The 22,120-nt window shown below is 59.2% G+C and overlaps 7 protein-coding genes across 7 annotated transcripts; 2 read left to right on the forward strand and 5 right to left on the reverse strand.

Annotated features, from left to right (window-relative positions):
* Positions 1-316: 316 nt before the first annotated feature.
* On the reverse strand, positions 317-3,099 carry MYCTH_2304395 (uncharacterized protein). The gene is made up of 2 exons (XM_003662977.1): positions 2,954-3,099; positions 317-2,885 (listed from the first exon to the last, which is right to left on the reverse strand). The coding sequence occupies exons 1-2, from the start codon at positions 2,981-2,983 to the stop codon at positions 546-548; spliced, it is 2,370 nt and encodes a 789-aa protein (XP_003663025.1). The 5' UTR covers positions 2,984-3,099; the 3' UTR covers positions 317-545.
* Positions 3,100-5,410: 2,311 nt separating this feature from the next.
* On the reverse strand, positions 5,411-8,926 carry MYCTH_2060153 (uncharacterized protein; the record flags this gene model as incomplete). The annotated part of the gene is made up of 2 exons (XM_003662978.1): positions 5,411-8,770; positions 8,879-8,926. The coding sequence occupies 2 exons, from the start codon at positions 8,924-8,926 to the stop codon at positions 5,411-5,413; spliced, it is 3,408 nt and encodes a 1,135-aa protein (XP_003663026.1).
* A 598-nt stretch (positions 8,927-9,524) lies between these two features.
* Positions 9,525-11,994, reverse strand: MYCTH_2139057 (uncharacterized protein). The gene is made up of 2 exons (XM_003662979.1): positions 11,696-11,994; positions 9,525-11,555 (listed from the first exon to the last, which is right to left on the reverse strand). The coding sequence occupies exons 1-2, from the start codon at positions 11,797-11,799 to the stop codon at positions 10,760-10,762; spliced, it is 900 nt and encodes a 299-aa protein (XP_003663027.1). The 5' UTR covers positions 11,800-11,994; the 3' UTR covers positions 9,525-10,759.
* Positions 11,995-12,174: 180 nt separating this feature from the next.
* Positions 12,175-13,358, forward strand: MYCTH_2304400 (uncharacterized protein). The gene is made up of 2 exons (XM_003662980.1): positions 12,175-12,578; positions 12,724-13,358. Exons 1-2 carry the CDS (start codon positions 12,344-12,346, stop codon positions 13,323-13,325), a joined length of 837 nt encoding a protein of 278 aa, XP_003663028.1. The 5' UTR covers positions 12,175-12,343; the 3' UTR covers positions 13,326-13,358.
* An 831-nt stretch (positions 13,359-14,189) lies between these two features.
* Positions 14,190-16,555, reverse strand: MYCTH_2304403 (uncharacterized protein). The gene is made up of 2 exons (XM_003662981.1): positions 16,061-16,555; positions 14,190-15,553 (listed from the first exon to the last, which is right to left on the reverse strand). The coding sequence occupies exons 1-2, from the start codon at positions 16,325-16,327 to the stop codon at positions 14,210-14,212; spliced, it is 1,611 nt and encodes a 536-aa protein (XP_003663029.1). The 5' UTR covers positions 16,328-16,555; the 3' UTR covers positions 14,190-14,209.
* A 1,605-nt stretch (positions 16,556-18,160) lies between these two features.
* Positions 18,161-19,489, forward strand: MYCTH_2062719 (uncharacterized protein; the record flags this gene model as incomplete). Its single annotated transcript, XM_003662982.1, has 3 exons — positions 18,161-18,311; positions 18,374-18,634; positions 19,185-19,489. 3 exons carry the CDS (start codon positions 18,161-18,163, stop codon positions 19,487-19,489), a joined length of 717 nt encoding a protein of 238 aa, XP_003663030.1.
* Positions 19,490-19,636: 147 nt separating this feature from the next.
* Positions 19,637-21,675, reverse strand: MYCTH_2304406 (uncharacterized protein). Its single transcript, XM_003662983.1, has 2 exons — positions 21,150-21,675; positions 19,637-21,067 (listed from the first exon to the last, which is right to left on the reverse strand). The coding sequence occupies exons 1-2, from the start codon at positions 21,323-21,325 to the stop codon at positions 19,759-19,761; spliced, it is 1,485 nt and encodes a 494-aa protein (XP_003663031.1). The 5' UTR covers positions 21,326-21,675; the 3' UTR covers positions 19,637-19,758.
* Positions 21,676-22,120: the final 445 nt, after the last annotated feature.

Raw genomic sequence — 22,120 nt, forward strand, 5'->3', positions numbered from 1 at the left:
CCTGATATTCTACAGGTCCTGTAAGCCGATGTGAGAACTGCGGGGCACGGTAAATCAAGCTGATAGGCAGCAAGCTTTCATGGTACATACGTTTTCCCCCCAATATTAAAACCTAAACAGTAACTACAAAATCGTTCGCATGATTCAAGCTCAAGTCAACACCACCGAGCCTTCAAACCAATGCAAAGGATGAAAGCCACCCAAACAAACATGCAGGGAGAACCGGACATTGCCGGCAAGTCGATTCCTATGTGCGCGTGGCTGTAATGTTTGTACTGTACCGAACCGTCTAGCAAGATGAATCCCACGCCGGCTCTCGTGCAACAACGATCGACCGTAACCCCTCTCCCCCCCCCCCTTTGACCGGGTCTACCACCCCCTATCCCGTTCATAAACACCACCCGCCCAGTGGGAGACTAGTCTATTATTATTCCAAGTTATGCTCTCTCGCAGCCTAAGAGGTTGAGCTCAGAAGTACACCTCCTCTGCCTCCATCCAGAGTCATCTTATCCCCCACCCAGCATATAGTGACCAAAACACACATCTCATCTCCTCCCGCTACCAATACCGGCCGCCGTATCCTCGGCCGCCAGATCCCGCTCCACCATCTCGATGGCCCCCAGACTTGGAAACCGCCTCTGGAAGTCCCGAATGTAGTCGTCCTTTTCCGCGGCCGTCATGCTGAGCAGCGCAGACCCTTGTCCGCCGGGGAGATCCACCGCCAGGAGCGCCTCGGTCGTCCCGGAAGAAGTGCCGGCACCGCCTCCCCCGAGAGGCCCGCTCCGGATCGGGGTTGACGAGATACTGCCAACGCCGCCGCCGGCACCACCACTACCAGCAGCAGAAGCACCCCTGGAGCTAAGGTTCGGCACCAGCGGCGCCTGTTTCGTCGGCGACGGCGGCCGGCCTCCGCCGGTGACGGTGGGAAGGGCTTTGTTTAGGTGTGTCGGCTTCGGCGGGGCCAGGGGCCTGTTTCCCGCGGTCGACGAGGCGGTAATCGGAGTGGCAGTGCGGCCCGTGATAGAGGGTTCCAAGCCAGACGACGACGACGCCGGCTGTGGTCGTGGCTGTTGTTGTTGTTGTTGTTGTTGTTGCTGCTGCTGCTGCTGCTGCTGCTGTCCGCCAGTGACCTGCTGTTGCCCGAGGCCGGTGACCGGTTTCGGTGGCACAATCGGCTTTCCGCCACCCTCATTCCCGGACTGCTTAGCGGAAGCGGCAGCGGCAGCATCCGTGTAATGCCCGTACCCCTGTGCGGTGCGCGACACACTCGCCGACGAACGGGTGCTCTCTTCCAGGAGGCTCTGGACCTTGTTCTGGATCGATGTGACACGCGAGACGCCGCCGATGCTCTTGGGTGGAGGGATCGGCGGGCCGCCGGCGCCGCCACGTTGGCTGACGCGCTGTCGGTACTCGGCCTGGGCGGCGGCCACGCGGGCTTCTTCCTGCGCCAGCATGCGCGCCTCCTGCTCGCGGCGCATCTCGGGCGTCATGTCTTCCCAGTCTGGCGACTGGCCGTCGTCGCTGCGGCCGTCAGTCGCTTCGGAGCCGGCAATGGGCGTGAGCTGGAGGCGGTCGTGGTCTTTGAGGGGAGAAGGGGTGCGTTGCGCGGACGGCCCGCTCGCGTTGCCTTCGAACCGCTTGAAGGCGTCGCCGAACTTGCCGGCAAGAATGTTCTTGGTGCCAGCACCAAGAGACGAGAGGCTGCCTCGCTTGATATGATGCTTTGCGCCCTTGTCCTTCTTTTTCGATTCCGAATCCTCCATCGCGCGGAGGAAGTCGACGTTGGATTCGATGTTGGTGTCTTCGACCGGGCTAGGGGGCAGGCTCCGCTCCAACGAATGCCTCGGCGACGGCAATGCTGGAGACTTCGACCTCGACTCCTGCTCGCGCAGGAAGTCGAGGTTGGACTCGAGATGTGTGCTGACGGGCCTCGGTCTCATGGCGAGCCGCGACCTTGGCCCGGTCGGCTCCAGTTGCTCCAAGCTGGGCCGCCCGCCTTCTAACGATGGCCTTGACGAGGAAGGGTGACGCACGTGAGTCTGCTGGGCTGCCGCGCCGTGGAACGAGGGGGTCCGAGAAACCCCCGCTTCCCCAGGCGGTAGCGAGGTCTGGTTCGTAGCAGATGCCCGTGGGAGACTGACTGCTCGGTGCCGCTCATTAGGCGGATACCGTTGGAATTGGGGAGGCACGGGCGCTTGCTCTAGGATCGGGGACGTCATCGTGCCTGTCGACACCATCACGGGCTTCGGAGGCAGCTGCGACGTTTGTAAAGAGAGGGCCTGTAGCTCGGGCGTGCTCGAGATGATGGCCGACGCACGGCTAACTTCGGGCTGTTTCAAAGGAGCACTGGCGGGGTTGAGGGGAGGGGACACGACCGACGGACTTGCTCTGCTAAAATCGGCAGACTGCCTCGGGCTCGGCACGGCAGGAGCAGATGACGAAGGAGGTTTCACCTGAAAAGCCTCGTCCGCTAATCTTTCGGCCACCTTCTGGGACAAGTCCTTTGGCTGCTGTGGAGGGTTGGCAAGGCTGTCGTCGAATTCGAACTTACGCCCCTGGTCGTGCAGGAGGGTGAACTGGTCCAGAGTGGGAAACCTGGACGACAGTTCGTCTCCGCCTTTTACGGGACCCCTGACATCGAGAGCAGCGAAGGGGTCACCGTCGGTAACCTTGCCAGGAGAGGGACTAGGCTTGTTCGGTTGCGGCGAGTGGGCGGCGGGTAGCCTACCCCGGCGCATGCGCTCGACCTCGGGAATGACCTGCTGCGGCTGCGCTGTCTGTGGGGAGAAGACAGCGCCCACGGTAGGCGGCGACTTGGCTCCGTGGGGTTCGGGGAGAGGCTGGTCGTACCGGTGGAAGTCCGGTTGTGACCTGCTCGAGTATATCTAGAAGGGGTCAGTCTTGCGGTTCGTGGTGGTCTAATATCATCTGACGTCTTTCCACCACCACTCACATCTTTGATGGGAGGCTCCCGACCTTGCATGCCGCAAGCCTCACGGAGTACCTGGTAGATGTTGGGCCTTGCCTGCGGGTTCTCTTGCAGCATCCACGCTGCTCATCATCAGCAACCAAGCGACGACGCAACGTTATGCCGTGCATGCTTACCTATGAGCCCCTTCAGTCTATCAGAGAAGACGGGGTGGCTGGGGAACCTGTAGCTCGCGTTGAGAATGGCGAGCTGGCCCTGGTCCTCGAACGGGGTCGTGTAGTAGCACAGCTTGTACAGCAGGACGCCGAGCGCCCATATGTCGGACTTCTCGTCGATGGGTTGCTTCCTGTAGACGTCGACCATCTCGGGACTCCGGTACTGCATAGTAGTGTGCCTCTGCACGTCCTCGTCCGTGGCACGGCACTCGGCGGGAGTGGTGGGAGCGGGGCGTGGGGGGGCGGCGGAACCAAAGTCGCAGAGCTTGAACTTGCGGGCGGACCCGACGACGGTGATGAGCACGTTCTCGACCTTCAGGTCGCGGTGCAATAGCGGGGGCCGCAGGTAGTGCATGCAAGCGACGCCCTCGGCGACGTCGGCGAAGATGTGGAGGATCTCGGGCTCCGTCAGACGGTGTTGGAGACGCGTGTTCATGAAGTCGATCAAGCCGCCGCCGTTGCAGTACTCCATGAGCAGGAAGACCTCGTAGCCGCCACCCCGCAGCTCCGAGGCGTGCGAGTCGATGTAGGTGACGATGGCTCGGTGGCCCTTGAGTCTTTTCATGGTCTCAACCTCGGTGCGCATCCCCCGCAGAGCCTCCTTGTCGGGAACGGCGACCCGCTTCAAAACGGCCTGGTCTGTCCCGTTGACGGGCGCCGGCAGTTTGACCAGGTAGACGTGTGCGAACCCGCCCTCGGAGAGGTACTTCTGGATCACTACCCGGTGGTTTCCCACCTGGATCCTAGTCCCGGGCGCGAAGGTACCGGCTGGGGCGCCAGAAGCCCCCGGCGCGGGGGCGGCGTAGGGCGCCCCGTAGTTTGCGGGCCGAGGCGCCACTGCGGGAACCGCCTGACCGTACGACGCCATCTGCAAACGCTATCTCGTATCTGCGACAAGTGCGGGAAATATCCGATATCGACGGCGTCGTTGTGTGGGTATGACCGGGGCGCAGGCGCGAGAAATCGGGTGCGATACCTAAAAGGGGGGGGGTCGGAGGAGAGACGGAAAGGGGAGAAGAATGACTTGAGAGGCGGAAGCGGGAGGCGGGCTCAAGTCATCGAGGAGAGCGTCGTCGTTCGGGGAATCCGACTCACAATACAGGATGCATGGCCGTAGACCTCGAACGACTTGGAAAGAAAAGACGCGATTGGAAGTCGGAGGGGACGCGGGATGACGACGAGCAGGTCTCGGGCCAGAGGCTGAGTTTCACGGCTCACCGTCTATGCCAGGTACGCTACCGTACGCAGTACCACCAATGCACACGGCCGACACCCTGCGCTGGCCAAGTGGGGCCAGCTGGCTTTCACGGTTTGGCGCTCAGTGGACTCGGTGATTAGTTAGACCCACTGCGCTGAGCGGTGAATTCGGCTGATTGAAGCCAACGTCAAGCTTTCAGGCACCAACAATGCCGACACGTCCAGGCTGGAAGGTGACGCCCAGCTGTGGTTTGGACACGCCTTCCATCTGAACCTCGGTTGGCACTTCATATTCCGTACATTGAATCCGTTTCGCGTCTGCCTAAACTTACAAAGCCCACAACGCTGATTTTGCTTAAAAGAGAAAACGAGGCGAGATTCAGGCTTGTTCCCAAGATGAGCAGCGCCACCTTTTCCTTCCTAGCGATGAATTCTGCTCAGTATGAGACAAGAAATTTTCAGCAGAGAATAGAAGCGGGCCAGGAGCCAGGGAGGATGCCCAGAAGTGCGGAAAAAGAAGGGTATTATTTAGGAGCGAGCAGTGAAGGATGAGGACGGCAACCGGCGCAAACTCAAATACACAGTACACGCCAAATAGTGCGGATCCAACTTGGGCGGAGCCGTTAATATCCAAGTGAGCACCTCGGGTTGGATTGCCGTGCTCCCAATGGCAATTCCCTGCGCCGTCTGCCTTGTTGTAGGTTCACTATTTGCCATCGGAAATCGGATGAGCGGCTGGGAGTTCGTTGGAAGGTCAGGCGGACGGTGTTCTGGTACCCTTATGACCATCCAGGTGGGAATCTATTCGTGGTTTTTTTGTTCGGGCTCAGGGAGAGGCTCGGCCCGGACGTTTTTCCCTTGACGCGTCCTAGTCGAGATAGACCTCCATGGCATGTTGTGCCTATGGGCTAGGCTGAATGACGGCTTGAACGAACGGACGGGAGCGGGGTACCTAGTCAGCTGGCCGCCTTACCTCCCCTACGAAAGTGTGACCTGAACCCCAGACCCCGTGCCATCAGGTGGTCCGGGTCGGCGTAGAACAGAATCACGTACGATATGCCCACAGAAACTAGCTACCCCCTACCTGCACTGCTTGGCCGCCCTCGACGCTCGCGAACCGAAAGTCGAGCCCCTCCACGACCGGCGTCGCCCGTCCCTGGACCATCCCCCGCTCGTACAGCGCCAGCCAGACGGCATCAGAGTTGATCGTCTCCAGCGCCTCCTTCAGCTCGCCATGCTGCGGTAGCACATCCACCACCAGCCCCAGTATGTCGTCAAACATGTCGTCCTCTACCCTGACGTACGCAACTATGGCCGTGAGCAGCCCCACCGCGGCCTCCCACACCTGCGACGCCTGCGCGAACCGGCCCAGCGCACCGCCCGAGGAGGACGACGTGCTTTCCACCATCCTCATCCCCTCCCCGTCCACACCGTCCCTGGTGGGTACTAATATTCCCTCTCCATCCGCGATCCCAAACCCCTTCCTTCCACCATTACCACCACCACCACCACCACCACCACCACCACCACTGGCCGGAGAGGGAAGCGCCATCCCCGCCCCGCGCCGCCTCCTCGCCATGGCCTCCTCCTTGACCTTCCGAATCCACCCGCTCAGCGACCCGGCCCCACCCGACCACTCGCTGCGGAACCGGCTGGAGAGGAAGTCGCCGGCGGCTTGGCAGAGCGCCGCCAGGGCGCGGCACGCGGCCACGGCGACGAACGGCTCCGGGTCCCGCAGGCGCGCTAGCACGACGGGCCAGACGGCGTGCACGAGGGGCAGGAAGGCGTTCTCGTCGGGCGCCAGGGCCGGCCCCGCCGTCGCGACGAGGTCCAGCAGGGACTTGCGCAGGGTCGGCGTCGGCGAGGTCAGGTGGTGCTGGGTCAGCGAGACGATCTGGCTGAGGAGGGCGTAGGTCGGCGTCTTGGGCTTGTCGTCGGGGGTGTTCCGGTCGGTTTCGGACACGCCCTTGGCTTGTTCGGCGTCGGCATCGACGTCCGCGCCGGCATCGGCGTCGGGGTTAGTGAGTTTGTCGAGCAGGGAGCCGGCCTCGTCTTTGGTGGGACCCCACGGCTGCTTGGGGTGCGGGATGAATTCCGTTTCCTCTCGTTCTTTGCGTGAGCGTTCCTCGCGTTCCAGGCGAGCCGTGAGAGTCTGCAGGATGCCCGGGATTCCGGAAGATGATGGTGGCCGTTTTCGGTGATCGACGGATTTGGTGCTGCCGTCTTCGAGGAGGAGCATGTCGGACTTGACGCCCTGCGTTACCACCTCGGTCAGGACCGAGAATAGGCTCTCAACAAACGCGGGATAGCCGTGGTAGTTGTCGAGGGCGGCAAATATTGCGGCGACGACGTCGTCTAAGTAGGGTAACAGCCTCGGACCGGTCAGCCGGATCACCATGGTGAGGACTTTGGTAGAGGCTGGTGTGATGTCAAAGGTGTTGAGCCTGAGGGAGATAGAGTTGACCATGTAGTCCGCGTTATCGACAATCAGATCCGAGACGCTCCCGTAGCCGCAGAAGGCGGCGATAATGTTTAGCGTGGTGATGGCGTGCGCCCGGAGCTGCGATACCCGCGAGCCAAGGAACGTCGTGACAGGGTATAGCACGTCGATGAGCTCCGGTCGGAAGTCGCTCTTTAGACGCGAGGCGGCGAATGCTGCCACCTCCAGTGCGATGGCCTCCAACCGCCAGTCCGCCTCGACCGAGTCCGAGTGCGCGGCCAGGACGGAGACGGAAAAATCGTAGAGTTCCCGGAACGCCTCCTCCTGGTGTCTCGATTCTCCGAACGAGGACAGATCGAGCAGTTCATCGAGTTCCGAGGATTGTGCATAGGTTGCCTTTAGCAGCTCAAAAGACAGCCACAACGAAGCGATCCGTTCGACACCTTCCGAGTCCCGGACGTGGCTTAGCATCGTCGTAGCGACTTTGACTTGCTGTGCCGTGGAGCCAATGTTGGATATGAGCGAGTTGATCTCCATCCTTGTGGTCTTTTGGCCCTCCAGATTCAGGAGGACGGGGCTGTATGTTGCCAGCTCCGTCCCCGACCTCACCAGGTCTCCGCTGCTTGTCAATACATCTGCCGCTGCATCGTCTACGATCTTGGGCTCTTTTGAACCCTTGACCAGCATAATGATGCCGTCCCGGAGCGAGTCCCCCAGGGCGATATCGAGCGTGGAAGAATCCATGTGCAGGGCGGCGGCCAGCTTACTGCCTCTCAAAATACTCCTGATCGCCAGCTGCCTCACCCGTTCATCGCTCGACTGCATGACCCGAGGAAGGCCGGTGACCCAATTGTACAGGGCTGACTTGATGCTGTTGCCGAGTTCCGGATGGACGCTAGCAAGGTCCTGAAGACTTGTTTGGAGACGTGACTGTGTGGTGTCTGGGTCCTCCAACATCATGGCGGTCTCGACAAGGATTAACTGGCAGTTAGCAAGGGAGGAATGGCATTCGTCGAGTAGTGTGATGCAAAAGCTGTGCAGGGCGGATTGCACGTCCTCTGATTCATGTGCCCGCAGCTTGAGAACGGCCGACAAGGCAATCTTGAGCTGGGAGGCGGTCGCCTTGAGCCAGGAGGGTGTCAGGAGTCCCGAAGAGGATGAACTTTTCGGCTCTGCTGTCACATTGGGATCTGTTTCACCTGTGCTCTGCAGCTCTCTGAGAATGGATCTAACTTTGATGTCGCCGAGCACAGTGACGAGAACCAGTTTGAGAACTTCGAGGCATCTCTGCAAGACCCGTCTCTGAGTCTGATTCGCCTGGGGCGGAGACAGGACTTTAGCGAGGGCCGAGACCGTGCCGGGCAGAACCTGTGCCAGGACGGGGTGCTGCTTGATGGTGGTGAAGACGGCCCGTAGACATTGGGCTGCTTCGAGTTGAATCGCAGGAATCAACCCATCGGTAATCCCCTCCAGCATCACCGTGACACTCAGGTCGAGTGCCTGTATCGTTTCATTTTTCGACTCGGGCTCGGACCCGGACTCGGACGGTGGCGCGGAGAAATGGGACGGCTGAGCAATGGTCACCAAGGCCGCGAGCGTGCGGAAGCCCTCGACAACGGTTTCCTCGGGTACATCTTTCTTTGGCTGGCCCGGAACGCCGCCGATGACGAAGGTGAGAAAGATCAGCAGCTGCTGGAAGAGCTGCGGGGACGCCTTGGCTTTCCAGCCATGCTGGATGAGCAGCCGGAGCAGGCGGATGACGGTCTCGGTTACCCGCACGGAGTACCGGTCCCGACCCTTGAGGAGGTGGGAGAGCGGAAAGAAGACGTAGTCGGCGAGTTTGTCATCCAGAATGGTGTCGTCTCTGCCTGCTTGCAAGGTCCAGAGGCTGATGAGCGACTCGAGCAACCGGAGGACTTCCTTGGAGTCAACAGCCTTGTCTTTCGGGACGAGAGCAAGCTGGCTAAGAGGGACGCAGACTTTCTTGAGCTGTTGGGTGAGTTAGCGATCAAGATTACTGATCGGGTTGACAATCATGGTCAAGTAACTAAGTCGACTGATGAAAGGAACCGAGAGATGCGACGGGCGAGGACTGACTTGCTGGAAGAACTCCGTCCGCTGATCTGAGGAGGGAGTCGTCGCCATGGTTACGGCTGAGAAAGCCCTTGGCACGAAACCATCACAGGCGTGCAGTTCATAAGCCAGATTTGGTCAGGCAAAACCCGATGTGGTTGTGATGAGACCTTCGAAGCACGAGGCGGTATTGTCCTGTTGAATGAAGATGTATGAGATTACAGAATACAGAGTAACACTTAGCGCGTATCGTAACCGGTGGAAACCTTTGAAGCAAAGCAATGCTGCCTTCTCCAGTTAGTTAGGTCTTCGGGTGACGTCAAACCACCAGGTATTTTTTTTCTCGTCCGTTACTTTTGAGTATCAGGCTGAACTTAATAGTGGATGGCGGTGACTGAAATCAAACATATTATATGAGCTCCTTGCAAGGAAAGCGGTAATACCTCGAAGTACGGGACCTAGTGTAGTTCGAGTGCTCAGCAATCAAGCGACTGGCGTTGCTGATGCCTTGTTGTCGGGAGGTTCCACTGCAGGACCCCACCCCTCGCCTAGCCTTTCTTGGGCGGGCCACTCAGCACGCTTGCAGCGGCTCAGGTTACCACCTTGAGTTATCCAAACTGATTTCACGCTAGCCGCTGCGCATCCCAAACCTGTCAACTCGCAACTTCACCCGAGTCCCCGCGATTAACAATACCCTGGTTCCGGCTTCCATTACACCCCAAACCAAAACAAGATGCCTCCGGCCAAGAAGAGAAAGACTACAAGTTCTGGCCTAGTGCCAGTGGAAGAAGAAAAGCATGCCGAAAGCGACCCAATGCCAGCCCGCGACGAGCCAACCGAAGAAGCAGCGCCCGAACAGATAACCGACAAGGCACCATCACCGCCGCCACCACCTGCATCGGCAGTGGCCGAAGCATCATCATCATCATCGTCGTCGTCGTCGTCCACCGCTACACCTGATGCCTCGGCCAGCGCAGCCAAGGCCGCCCAAGAACGTCTTGCCCGCTTCCGCGCCCTGCAGGCGCGCGCCAAGGCCTCGGCCGACCAGAACATGAAGGAGGCGACCAAGGAATGCCAACGGTTAGCCACCGACCCGAGCCAGCTCACCGCCCTGAACCGCAAGCACGCCATCGCCTCCCACAAGCTCCTCAAGGCCGACGTCGAAGAGGCCGGCGAGGACTTTGAGCGCAAGCGGGCCTGGGACTGGACGGTCGAGGAGAGCGAGCGGTGGGACAAGCGGATGCGCAAGAAGGAGGCCCACCGCGACGACACGGCCTTCAGGGACTACGCGCACGAGAGCGTGAAGGCCTACAAGCGGCAGGTGCGGAACATGGGCAATCCGGACCTGGAGCGCTACACGCGCGAGAAGATGGCGGCCATCGAGAAGGCCGCCGCCGCGGGGACCCTGGACATTGTCGAAACGGACGACGGAGAGATGATTGCCGTCGACAAGGACGGGACCTTCTTCAGCACGGCCGATTCCACCGCCTTTGCGCAGCACAAGCCGGACAAGGCGGCCGTGGATCGGCTGGTGGCCGACTTGCGCAAGGCCGAGGAGGCGTCCCTCAAGAGGAGGAGGGACCGGATGGCCAAGAACGGGGAGGACGGAGGCGACGTCACGTACATCAACGAGAAGAACAAGCAGTTCAACCAGAAACTGGCGCGCTTCTACAACAAGTATACCGCGGAGATCCGGGAGAGTTTCGAGCGGGGCACAATGGTTTAGCTGGGGGGGGGTTGTCACGGGGTTCGTCGATTGCCATGCCAGCGGACGGAGTTTTGGGGTTTGGGTTGGGTATTCGCAAGATATTGTACATTCTACACCTAGTGTCATGCAGGAGGTGATACAGTGATGCTACATTTGTCGGGTTCGCTTTTTTCCTCCCCCCCCCTCTCTTGCTTCTTTCAAAGCATCGTCTTCCTCCACGCCCGATCCGCCAACGCCTCCAGCTGCGGCACCTCCACCGGTCCCTTGACACTCTCGTCCTCAAGCGCCTCGACGACTGCATCCGCCACGGCATCCGCCTTGAGCGGCTTGGTCACCATGGTCCCTAGCAAGCCCCCTAGCCTGCCCCCAGTCAAGCCGTCGACCATCGACCCGGCCGTCGCCATGGCTGCTACCCCCATCGTCACGACCCTCGACCGGTCGTACATGAAGGGCGGCCTGAAAAAGACCCCCCTCATTTCCGGAAACTCCCGCGCCACGATTGCCTCGGCCTCTCTCTTGGTCGTCACATACCTCGACGGCAACACCGGCGCGCCCGCCGCCGCCGACACGTACCCAAACGTCTTGACCCCAGCCTTGGCCGCCTCCTTGGCCAGCAGGATCGCGCTGTCCCGATTCATCATCTCATACGTCAACTGCTGCTGCTGTTGCTGCTGTTGCGTTGAAGAGGACGAAGCATCTCCTTGCTCGACGTCCCGCACCCTCTCGAGCGGGTTGCTGCTCCCCCGGCGTCCCTTGGCCGGGTCGAACGCGCGCCTCAGCCCGGAGATGGGCGACTCCTGGCCCGAGAGCACGCCCTTGTAGTCGGCCTCGAGCAGGATGCCCAGGCTGTGCACGACGCAGTCGGCGCCGCTGAGGAGCGGCGTCCACTGCGCCGGCCGGAAGATGTCGCCGCGCTCCCACGAGACCGAGTGGGACCACGACGGCGGCGTCGGGGAGTCCGTGATGGAGAGCCAGTTCGGCCGGCCGGAGCGGCTGCGAACGAGCGGACTGGGTTAGGTTCGGTTCGCCATTGAGAGACAGACGGACGGAGTGGTCACCGTATCGGGGGTGGGGACGGGAGAGAAGGGGGGGGGGGGTGGTTGGGTGTGTATGGGCAGTTAGTTGTGGTTTACCTGACGGATGTGACATCCCACTTTCGGGCTACGGCTGCGCGGCAGATTCGCGAGCCTAGGAAGCCGTTTCCGCCAAAGACGATGATTCGCTTTGTTGCTGACATTGTTCCTGTGTGAGCGGCAGAGCTCTGTAGCGCATGTGAGCTGCTCAATGCGTGTGTGGGCGATGAGAAAATCGCCGTTTCTCAGGTTCGTCAACTGAGACGGCTCCGACACCCAAATTAAAGCCAGAACCAAGATAGTAATGCTAAAAGACCATTTGGGTCTTAAAAAAAAGTGTTGCAAGTTGTTCCTTCCTGCGGATTCTTTTCGGGGAGAGAGTCCTGGGGAGCTTTTCTCTCATCATGTCATTCTTGCACTCTTGAGCTGCAAGTGCTGCCGCGCGACAGGGGTGACACAGACCTTACTCCGGCGGGTCCCCCGGGCGCCCACAGCGGGCCTGGAACGCTTCACATGTTGCAAACCTGGAAACCCCCCCCCCACAATTCAAGGCTGACCCGCTAAAACTTGCATCCTGCAACTCGTTCAACGATTTCACGCGACAGCGGCCGGCCTACCTTAGCTCACCTACACGTACCGCGCTCGACCCCATATATCCTTGGGCTCCGCAAACTCGTCGCGCCATTAGCGCCTCACACGGCCATCACCATGGCGCCGCCAACGGGAAAGCGAGTTAAAGGCGTGCAAATATTCCGCCCCTTCGTCTACGGCACGACGGCGAAACCATTCGACGAAAAGACCAACCCCAAACCCCCGGGCGTCCCCGACGACCACACCCACTCCTGGACCGTCTTCGTCAAGGGCATCGACGATGTCGACATTACCTACTGGCTGCGCCGGGTGCAGTTTAAACTACACGAGTCCATCCCCAACCACGTACGAAGTATGTCGTGCCCTGTTCCCCGTCCCCTCTTTTTTTACTCTTCTCTTTCCCGTCAGGTTTTCTCCAAGAGAGCCTCAGGGCAGGCCTTCTCGGGAATCCATGTGGCGCAACTGAACCTGACCGACTTCACTTCAACAACCGGCAGTGATCGAGGGCGAGAAGGGCAAGCCGTTTGAGCTGCACGAGACGGGCTGGGGCGAGTTCGAGATCGCCATCAAGCTGTACTACGTGCCCGAGTCGTCCGAGAAGCCGCAGACGCTCTACCACCACCTGCGCCTGCACCCGTACGGGCGCACCGAGGAGGAGAAGGAGGACATGCGGCTCAACGGCGGGGAGGTGATATCCTGGGCGTACGAGGAGCAGATCTTCAACGAGCCGTACGAGCCCTTCTACGAGATCCTCACGTCGGGCGCCATGCCGCCCTCTTTTTCCTCCTCGTCGTCGGGCGGCCCGTCCGCCAATAAGTCCGGCGCGGCCGGGTCCAAGCCCCCATCGGGCGGCAAGTCCAAGGAGAAGGACGGCCAGGTCAAGATGGTGCGGTCCGAGGGCGGCGTGCTCGAGCGGAGCGCCATGATCCCTCTAACGAACCGCCCCGGCCAGCCGTTCAGCGTGGAGACGGAGCAGGTCGAGATCAAGAAGCTGCAGGAGGCCCTGGTCAAGGTGGAGAAGATGCTGAGCAAGACGAAGGAGGAGGTGGCGGCCAAGGAGAAACGGTTAAAGGAGCTGAAGGAGAGTGCCGGAAAGTAGTAGCCCGGGACTTGTTGGTGGATCAGATTTTTTTTTGGGGGGGGGGGGAGGGGGTTTCGAACTTTGGGTCAGCAAAGTTGGGTTGCGTTGGGCTATGTGCAGTATTTTCTTTGCGGCGTCATCGGCGATACCAGCTCGGGGGGCAAGGAGGCGTATCGGCGTTCTGTTTCGGCTAGATTGGGTGGCTTGGCTACATCAACCAGCTTACAAAAGGGACACTCAAGGAATTCAATTTCTTCACGGTCAATATGTTTATGTCCAAGCTGAAGTCGGCGCTGGCAGACAAAAGGCGCCTCAACGAGCACAGAAGTAGGGTAATACCCTCTTATTCTTATTTTTGAGATGGGAGTTTGCAGAAAGTTCCCGTCCATAGGCCTGCTATCCCAGCAGAAACTTCTCCGCACACCGAGCCAGATCAACAATTTCCTCCTTGGGCCCGGTGTCCTTCGCACGCGCCCACACACAAAAACACACACACCCCAAATATCCCACAGTGGTATACAGTGATCCCTGGTCGCAGCGACGACCCTCCAACCAGACAGAAAACAACAAAGGAAAAAGAAAGAGTGTGATGATCAACCGAGGATGGCCTTCTGGCACCTCAAATGTCCACTCCCATGTCATGATGGGAGCCCAATTCCCTTCCCTCTATCTGGATATCTTCAGTGCCCCCAAAAACAATCTCAAGGCTTTCCTCCATTCTTTTTGTTGGCCACCATACTCCGAACTCCCCGCAACCAATAAGACATTAAAATTTGGTATGTCAGGTCGCGCTGAACGCCAGGTACAACGCCATCGCCCATCGCCACTCCATAAAAAAAAGACACAAAAAGGGAAAGGATAAAGGAAAGACAGATTCGCAGATTAAGCGTAGTAATGAATGACTACCTCGCCTCGTACGCTGGAGGCGGGGTGTCGTCTTGGTCATCCCAAAATGTCGGGTTTCCGTTCTTCTCTTCGTACACGCGGCGGGCGATCTCACCCGCCATCTTCATGATCCACGCTTGCTCCAAGATGACGGACGAGGCGTCCGACATGGGACGCGACTGTTTCCAGTCGGCCTTGGTATCAGCAGGAACAGAATCCTTGGAAGTTGGGCTCGCCCCCCGTTTCTCCGAGGGCTGAGGAGGAGGGACAGCGCTGTTAATCTCAACCGAGGGCACAGGCGCATCGGCAACGCTCGCGGGTTGGGCCCTAAAGGAGGGTCTCCGTGGTTGTTGCTCCGGCGAGCGGCCAAAGCGTACCTTGTTTGTTGACGCCTCTTCCTCGGGAACCTCGAGGACGGGATGAGGCATGGACGGCTCTGACATGGGAACTCCAGTGGAGGCAGTTTCCGACCCGGTGTCTCCCTGCTCGCTGCTGACTTCGGTTGCAGCCTTGCGACGCAGGTTAACAACACGAGTCTTCTTTTTCCGGCCGGCTTTGCTGTGCCGGCCAGAGCCGAGCGAGAGGCCCGCAGTGGCCGAGTTGAGGTGCACCAGTGAGGGCCTCGATGGAAGGAAGCCATGGTCCTGGCTACTGCTGTCGGAAAAGGTGTACGTATGAGGGCTCGTATAGGACGATGTCCTAACCAGGTTCGGCGTCGATAATGGAGGAGTGCTCGTTGCGTCAACCTTGTCCGGTCCAGCCCAAGCCCGGAACAAGACATCCTTCGGGGTCGAGGTGTCGAGTGACGATGTCACCTGAGAATTCGTAAGGTCCGCCAGCCGCAAGAGATTTTTTTGTGAAAACAGAAGTTGGGCTTCTGGTCCCCCGTCGAGAGACAGTTCTGATATCGCGGCAGGATCCAGGAGATGCCCATGCAGGTCCACGGCATCCAAGGGAGGCGTGGCCAGCGGATTCACGCCATGCTCGTCGGCTTTCTTCGACTCCTCGTCCTCCTTCACAATCTGATCGGGACACCAGAGCTGCAGCGAAAGTCGGTGGATGATAGATGGTAGCTCGTCCATCATCAAGTCCCGGAGCTTGCCCTCAATCGTCCTCTGGAGGTATTCCCGGACGAACTGAATCGAGTCAAAGGTCGACGAGACCTTGAGGGACTCGAGAGGGTCATTTCGGAAGACTATTGTCAACCCCTTCTGCTTGGAGAAGACCAAGATGATGAACGCCGAAAGCTTGATCTCGGACAGCGTGATCTGTAGAGGTATTGTGAGGCTCGATGCCGCCGCGAGCGGCTGTGGGGATGTGAAGCTCGGCTTGGCCGAAAGACACGTGTTGAGGGGGTTTGCCTGCGATTGTTGATATATTAGCCATGGTATATTCTTTTGGGGGGGGTCTTGCGCAGTTCTCATGCAACGCGACCGCGGACCCCTGTCCGGCAAACAGGGGCAATTTGTGTATCAATGCGCCAAGCAGCTCGATGGAGTTTGGCAGCTTCCAGAACCTCAGAAAGGAAAGGTGCGACTCAGTCGGCATCCCTGACCACGGAGGTAGGCGAGGAGCTCGAAACCGAGAGAATACAGCAGGCACTCGCCCGCCGTTGCAACAGAGCAACAGTGAGTAACAGGGCCGAGCTCCCCGTTCCCCCGTGATGGCCCCAGCTAGTATGACTCGCAGCTTGAGGAACTCCACAGGGGAGAGAAAAAAAAGGAAACGAGAGAAGAAAAAAAGGGGGAAAAAAGGGAAAGACAGATCTGAATCTATGCTGTAGCCGTGACATCGGTATCGCGGACAAACTCATTCGTATCTTCCAGAAGCCTGAAAGGGAGTCGGAAGCTCAGAAAATATCCACCAACCTGTACTCTTGTCTTGAGCGTCAAGAAGGCGTCGCCCGAGTAACACATCTTGAATATCCCTCTGAATCGATCCTCGGCCAGGTCGCCAATCTCGAGAATCTCCAGGTCCGGCGGCACGGAGCCGAGGTTGAACTCGGTAACGATAATGTCATCGACGATGATGGGCGGCTTCGGCGACTTGTTGAGGGCCGTCGTCAGGAGATCGCGGGCGCGCTTATAGAAGCCCGCGTCGGCCGTCAGAGGCGACCAGTTAAAGTTGAAGGCCATGTTGAATTGGCTTCCGTGCTAGAGGCGCATGGCAGCCAGAGGGGTCGGGTTCTACAAGCCCGACGTCTCGTGAGAGAGAGGCGGTATTTTCGGTTGCGGCGGGCGCCGGTCGATGTAATCTCTCGGTCGCAATCGGATGTTATTGCGAGCGGTTCGAATCTGGCGCGATGTGCTGCTGTACAGCTCCCGTCAATGCACGTCGCGTTGTGGCGACAGAGTCGTTACGAGAGATTCGGTGTTTTAATGTTCGAGAAGCTCTGAGGTGCGGTGGGATGACGCTATGTAAACGGGTTGGCGCTGGGGGATCAGTCGGTCTTGTGTGAAAATTTCTGGCTCTCAGAGGCGCGACCGAGTGGCGTGTGGGCCCTCTGACGCTAGCTTCGCCCGAGCATGAGCTGACCACCACCAACACCCCGCAGGTTTCGGGTCAAGGGGCCTCTCAGCGTTACCTTGCCTGATGTTTCATTTGATTAGTTACTTGCTACTCTCAACTCTGCATCATGCAAAACGTCTTGTTATGGCGTCCCCCGGCATGGCGCCTCTGAAGTTCGTTCGTTGCAGCTTTGACTGTGGCCCCTGGGTTCATGGATCACCCGCGTCTTTCCCCGTGTATTCGGTTGTTTTCGCCTGGAAACTTGGAGTTGCAAGGAGGAAACCGGGGAATGACCAATGATGCGCAGTTCCGGCGAGTTCCTTATCTCGTCAGCCGCGGGTGCGAACAAACCCGCTCTCTCATCCCCAGGTCCCACACCCGAAGCTCCCAAAGAGCTCCCCCGGCACGCGACCGGTTCGTGCTTCGTCTCCGATTCCCCGAAGATGGTGGACATGACGGAGCTCCAGCCATGCATCTGCTTCCGTCACCGGCATCGAACCGGGCAATTCAAGCAGCGCCTGGCGAGCAGGACCACGAGTAATAATACAAAGCGACGCGAAGCAATCCGTCCACCTACCTTACTTGTAATTAGGTTCTCTACGGATTACTCCGTACTATCTGTGCATGTTATCCGTACATAGTGCCTTACATCAGGTTCCCGGGTACCTTAGGTAGTTACTGTGGTTGCGAGCCAAAGTTTTCCCCCTAGGCAGGTACCGACCGGGGCGACACGGAAAAACTCCCAAGCTTCCGGGCGTTTGTTACAAAGTACCAGAAATACACCTTTAACACATATATAACATCATCAACCAAAGAGAAAAATGATATATACAAGATAATACGATAAATACGTCTCTTATTATATAACGTATATGATTTTTAAAGCAAAATCCTGGCGCTGGGATTGTGTTCTGCGCTTTTGTTTCTCAATGTGGTGTTGTAAGAGGGGACCCTTGTTAGTACCCGTCTTGGGGAAGAAACTTACCTACTCCGTATAACAACTAGTAATCCGTATACATCGAGGCGCCTTTGCATGGGCCATCGCACGGACCAAGTTTGCTCCTTGCTGGTTGCGCTGTGGTGGGATGCGGTTCAGGTCAAGGGTTGAGACCCTCATCTCGGACACCGATCATCTCACGTTCCACTACTGCGGTTTCGAGGTACATAACACATACATACGGCCAAATCTCGTACAAGACATTTGAATGCAACTGCATAGCGTTCGAAAATGCTCAAGTTCAAGAACAGGAACCCGAGCTGGGTACAGATTATATATATATAGCGAGACCCGCAATTGTTAAAGGCCAACCCTGAACAAGGAAGTGAGATCTGTAATCGTGATGGTCGCTGAATCGCAAAACTCCATCTCACGATCAGAACGGTCCTGCATCTACCTTTTTTCTTTTCTTTTCTTTTCTTTTCTTTTTTTCTTTTCTTTCTTTTTTTTTTCATCAAGAAAAATGTCTTCCACGGAACCAGAACCGAGCATCCAGGCGCTATCACTGGCATCAATCAACGAATGCAAGTTCGGTTTCGTCAGTGAGGGAGGGGCCAATGTTGTCTTCGAGGTTCTCGTAGAGCCCGGGAGCGAATACAGCAGCATTTTTCAAGGTGAGATTACTCTGACGTGGTCTCAAATGCACGCCAGACAAACCTTCTGATAACCCCGTAAGGTCAATTGTTGCGGGTTCCAAAGGCAGGGACAAAGGCACACAGCTACTCGGAGCTCCAGGAGTACTGGGAGACGATCGTGAGGCCGCTGTTTCGGCCGGAAGACCTGGTCCAGCAGCGACTCATCAAGCTCGAGGGCCGAGAGTTGGCCGCGCGTCTCAACCACGTCTTGGAACGGGAGGAAGCCTCTCGGCGAGCCGACTTCAAGGGGAGCCGGGTCGCCGAGACCGAGTACGGCATGTTGGTGGAGGACATGCGCAAGAGTATGCCGCCCCCCCCCCCCTCCCTCTTCTGTCTTGCCTTCCCTTGAGTCGTTCGGTCCAGCGCGCTCTTTCAAACTTACCACGACCATCACCAACCCTTCTCACCTTTCCAAAGGAAGCCCGGACGACGTCACGCTAGAGTTCAAGCCCAAGTGGCTGGCCCAGTCGCCCAACGCCCCCGCGTCGGCGACGCGCTGCCGAAACTGCGCCCGCGAGGTCCTCCGACACGACACCAGGCCGACGAGCAGTAGCAGCGGCAGTGGCAGTGGCGGAGGCGGCGGCGGCGGCGGCGGCGGCGGCGGCAGACGCCCCAAGAGGATCCTCTGCCCGCTCGACTTCCTCGCCTGCGCCGGCTCCCCCGCGGCGGTGGCCAACATCCTCACCCACTTCGCCGCGGACCTCGACCCGGCCATCCGGCGCGGCGAGACGGCCCGCCTGCCGGCGCCGTACGACCGGCTCGCCGGCTGGCTGCGGACCAACGACCTCCTCCCGCGCCTGCGTGCGGCACAGCTGGCCAACGACCGCGGCGGGCCCCTCTCCGTTGCATCAGCGTCCAACGACGACGACGACGACGATCTCTCGGGCGCCGGCAGGTTCCAGCTGGCCATGACGCTGCGCGACTGCGCCTGCTTCCTGCGGGTCCCCGCCGACCCGGGCTCGCCCGTCGAGGCGAAACTGGGCGACCTGGACAAGAAGAACGGGGCGGCCAAGTTGGGATACTGGCAGCGGGTGGAGAAGAGGCTGATCGAGGGCGGGTACTATGCCGGCAGGGAGGTGGAGGGCGTCGAGGTGAATTGTCGACTTGCGAGGGACGGGGAATTAGCGTACCGCGAGGGAGGAATGGGGAGCATCTAGAGGGTAGAGAGGCGGGAATGGAATAGACGAGCAAGACGAGGCAGATTACCGGCGTTGATTCCGCATGGATCTTACAAGCATGGCCGAAAACAGGAATTGAAAAAAATTAATAATGCGAATTGACAGCCAATGCGTGTCTATCATGCAAGAGATCAACCAAAAAAAAAAAAAAAAAAAAATCAAAAACAAACCCTCCCTCCCATATCCGTCCCGGAAACGCCATCTATCCCGCTAGATTCTCATTCCCCTCCCAAAACAATTTTCAAAAATCACACGCCGGCCGCGGTGAAGCTCAGCACGCTGCCGACGGCCAGGCCGCCGACGAGGCACATGCTCATGAAGCCGCCGGCGGCGGCGCGCTCGTCCTCGGCGACCCACTCGGCGGCCGCCATCATGGCGGTGGAGCCCAGCCAGCCGTTAGTGATGCCGAAGGAGAACTGGACGATGACGAGGTAGAAGAGGTCGCTGGGCACGGCGGCGCCGTCGCCGTGCAGGTTGCACAGCAGGTAGAGCGGCAGGAACCCCCAGCGGGCCAGGCTGAGGGCGAAGAGGACGGCGGGGCGGCGGCGCAGGCCGAAGGAGAGCGCCGGCGCCATGGTCGACACCCGCCCGGCCAGGTCGCCCAGGTTCCAGAAGAAGAAGGCGAGGGGGATGAAGGCGCCCGGGCGGAAGAGCGGGGCGGTCGGGGTTCCGTCGTCGTCGTCGTCGTCGCCGCCGCCCCTGTTGCCGTCGTGCACCGAGAGGATCTTGGCCGTGAAGACGGGGAAGAACATGGTCACGATGAAGCACATGGCGACGGCGCCGGCAAGCCAGCCAAGCTTGCAAATGAGGGTCGTGAGGGGGACGTAGCGGTGGGGTGGATTGCCGTTGTCGCCACGGACATTGTTGTTCGTGATTTGGTGCAGGCGGCGGCCGGCGGACGCATCCTCGCCGAGGACGGCGGTGGAGGAGAGGACGGCGCGGTCCTCGAGGAGGCGGCTGTGGCGGCGCACGAGCGGAACGAAGGCCGCCAGGGTGAGGACCGACATCAGGACGGCAGTGAGGAAATAGATAAAGGCGGCTGTACCGCCCTCGTCCCGGGTCGAGTCGTGGCCGCTTCTCGGCTTGCCGGGCCCGGGACCGTCGACGGACGGGGAATCGGAGAAGGCGAGAAAGGAGAGCATCTGGGTCAAGGGCGGGAGGATGCCGGCGACGCCCTGGCCGGCCATGATGGCTTGTGTGTACTCGGGGCGGCCGAAGCTTGCGGCGAAGGAGAAGGCGCCGTTCTGCATCAGCCCGGCTGCCACTGCCGCGAGGGCGACCATCAGTAGGAGGAAGGCGAGGTAGAGTGTTGGCGCGACGTCGAGGAAGGAGAAGGTGGAGATGGTCAGCATGGCGAAGACGGCCGCGTTCATGACCAGGGCCGTGTTGATCCGGAAAGGGTAGTTCGCCGAGGACTGCATACTCGTGAGGACGAGCATGGCACCCAGGTTGACGACGGTCGAGGTTGTGAGGATGGCCGACTGCGAGTTGGCGTAGATCCAGGGGTCGGACTGGAAGCGCGTCTGGAAGTAAGGAGCAGCCGCGAGGAACATGTTCCTGTGTTTTGTTTTGGGACGTCCAAGCCCGAGCGCGTCAGTAGATGTCGGCGTTGACGACGAAAGAGCAAGCGATGACATACCACGCCCAGAGCATGGCGACCCCGATCAAAGCAAAGATGCAGTATTCCACCCACGAGAACGGCGCGGCCTCTTCGCCCGTCGACCCCCGGAGCGTTCCCGACTCGTCGTCGGCCAGCGGCTCATACTCGCTGGCGCTGGCCTTTGGCGGCGCAAAAAAGGCCCTGATTCGGTTCATGATGTACTCGGTCCGGTTGAGCAGCGTCGTCGGCTCGGTTGCGGAACGGCACACAGAGGAAAGCGCCAGCCAGGAGGTCTCAATATCCCCAGCCCTGTGAGCCCTGTATGGTATGTAGCACAACCGATGGAAATCCCCCCCTCCAGAATGGCCCGACGTTGAAGGTTTGCTGCGCGTTGGATCGATCACCCGCGAGTCGATCACCCGCGAGTGGGGGGGAAGCGAACCAGCGCTAGCGCGCCTAAGGTATGTGGCCCGGGGGGAAGAAAGATAAAATAATCGGCTGTTTAACTCGACTGCCTGCCTAAGTTCACATCGCTGGGCGAGTCGTCATGTGGGAAAGAGAGCGCAGTCCGTCGGTTGTCTCGGGTTCCGAGGTCACAAGAGGTCACACGGGCGATGACCTGGCGCCGATAAGCGGCTATCTGTAATCAGGGACCACCAGGTACTGTACGGATTACATACATACAGTACCACGCACTAACTAACTCGTTCCGTAAGTAGCGTTTGGAGGGTAGCAGGAAACAGGCACCCGGCCTTGGCAAGCCAGGCGTGTCTCGCAGCACCACAATCGGTTTAGTTATTAATTCAGCAAACCAGCCAAACTACCTACTACCCCTAACCCTTCCTCCTGCTTACACGGCACCAACTCCTAACTCGACGCCAACAGGCAAACCTGAGACGGCGAGCCTTGCAATGAGAGTTTTTAACGTCTCAGAGCAGACGCGATGATCTAGTTTACTCCGTTAGTTGTCTCAAGACAGCGCTGCTGAGAGCTTTGGCAGCCAATGATTT

The sequence above is a fragment of the Thermothelomyces thermophilus genome, chromosome 3 (assembly GCF_000226095.1).
Source record: "Thermothelomyces thermophilus ATCC 42464 chromosome 3, complete sequence".
Taxonomy (NCBI): Eukaryota; Fungi; Ascomycota; class Sordariomycetes; order Sordariales; family Chaetomiaceae; genus Thermothelomyces; species Thermothelomyces thermophilus.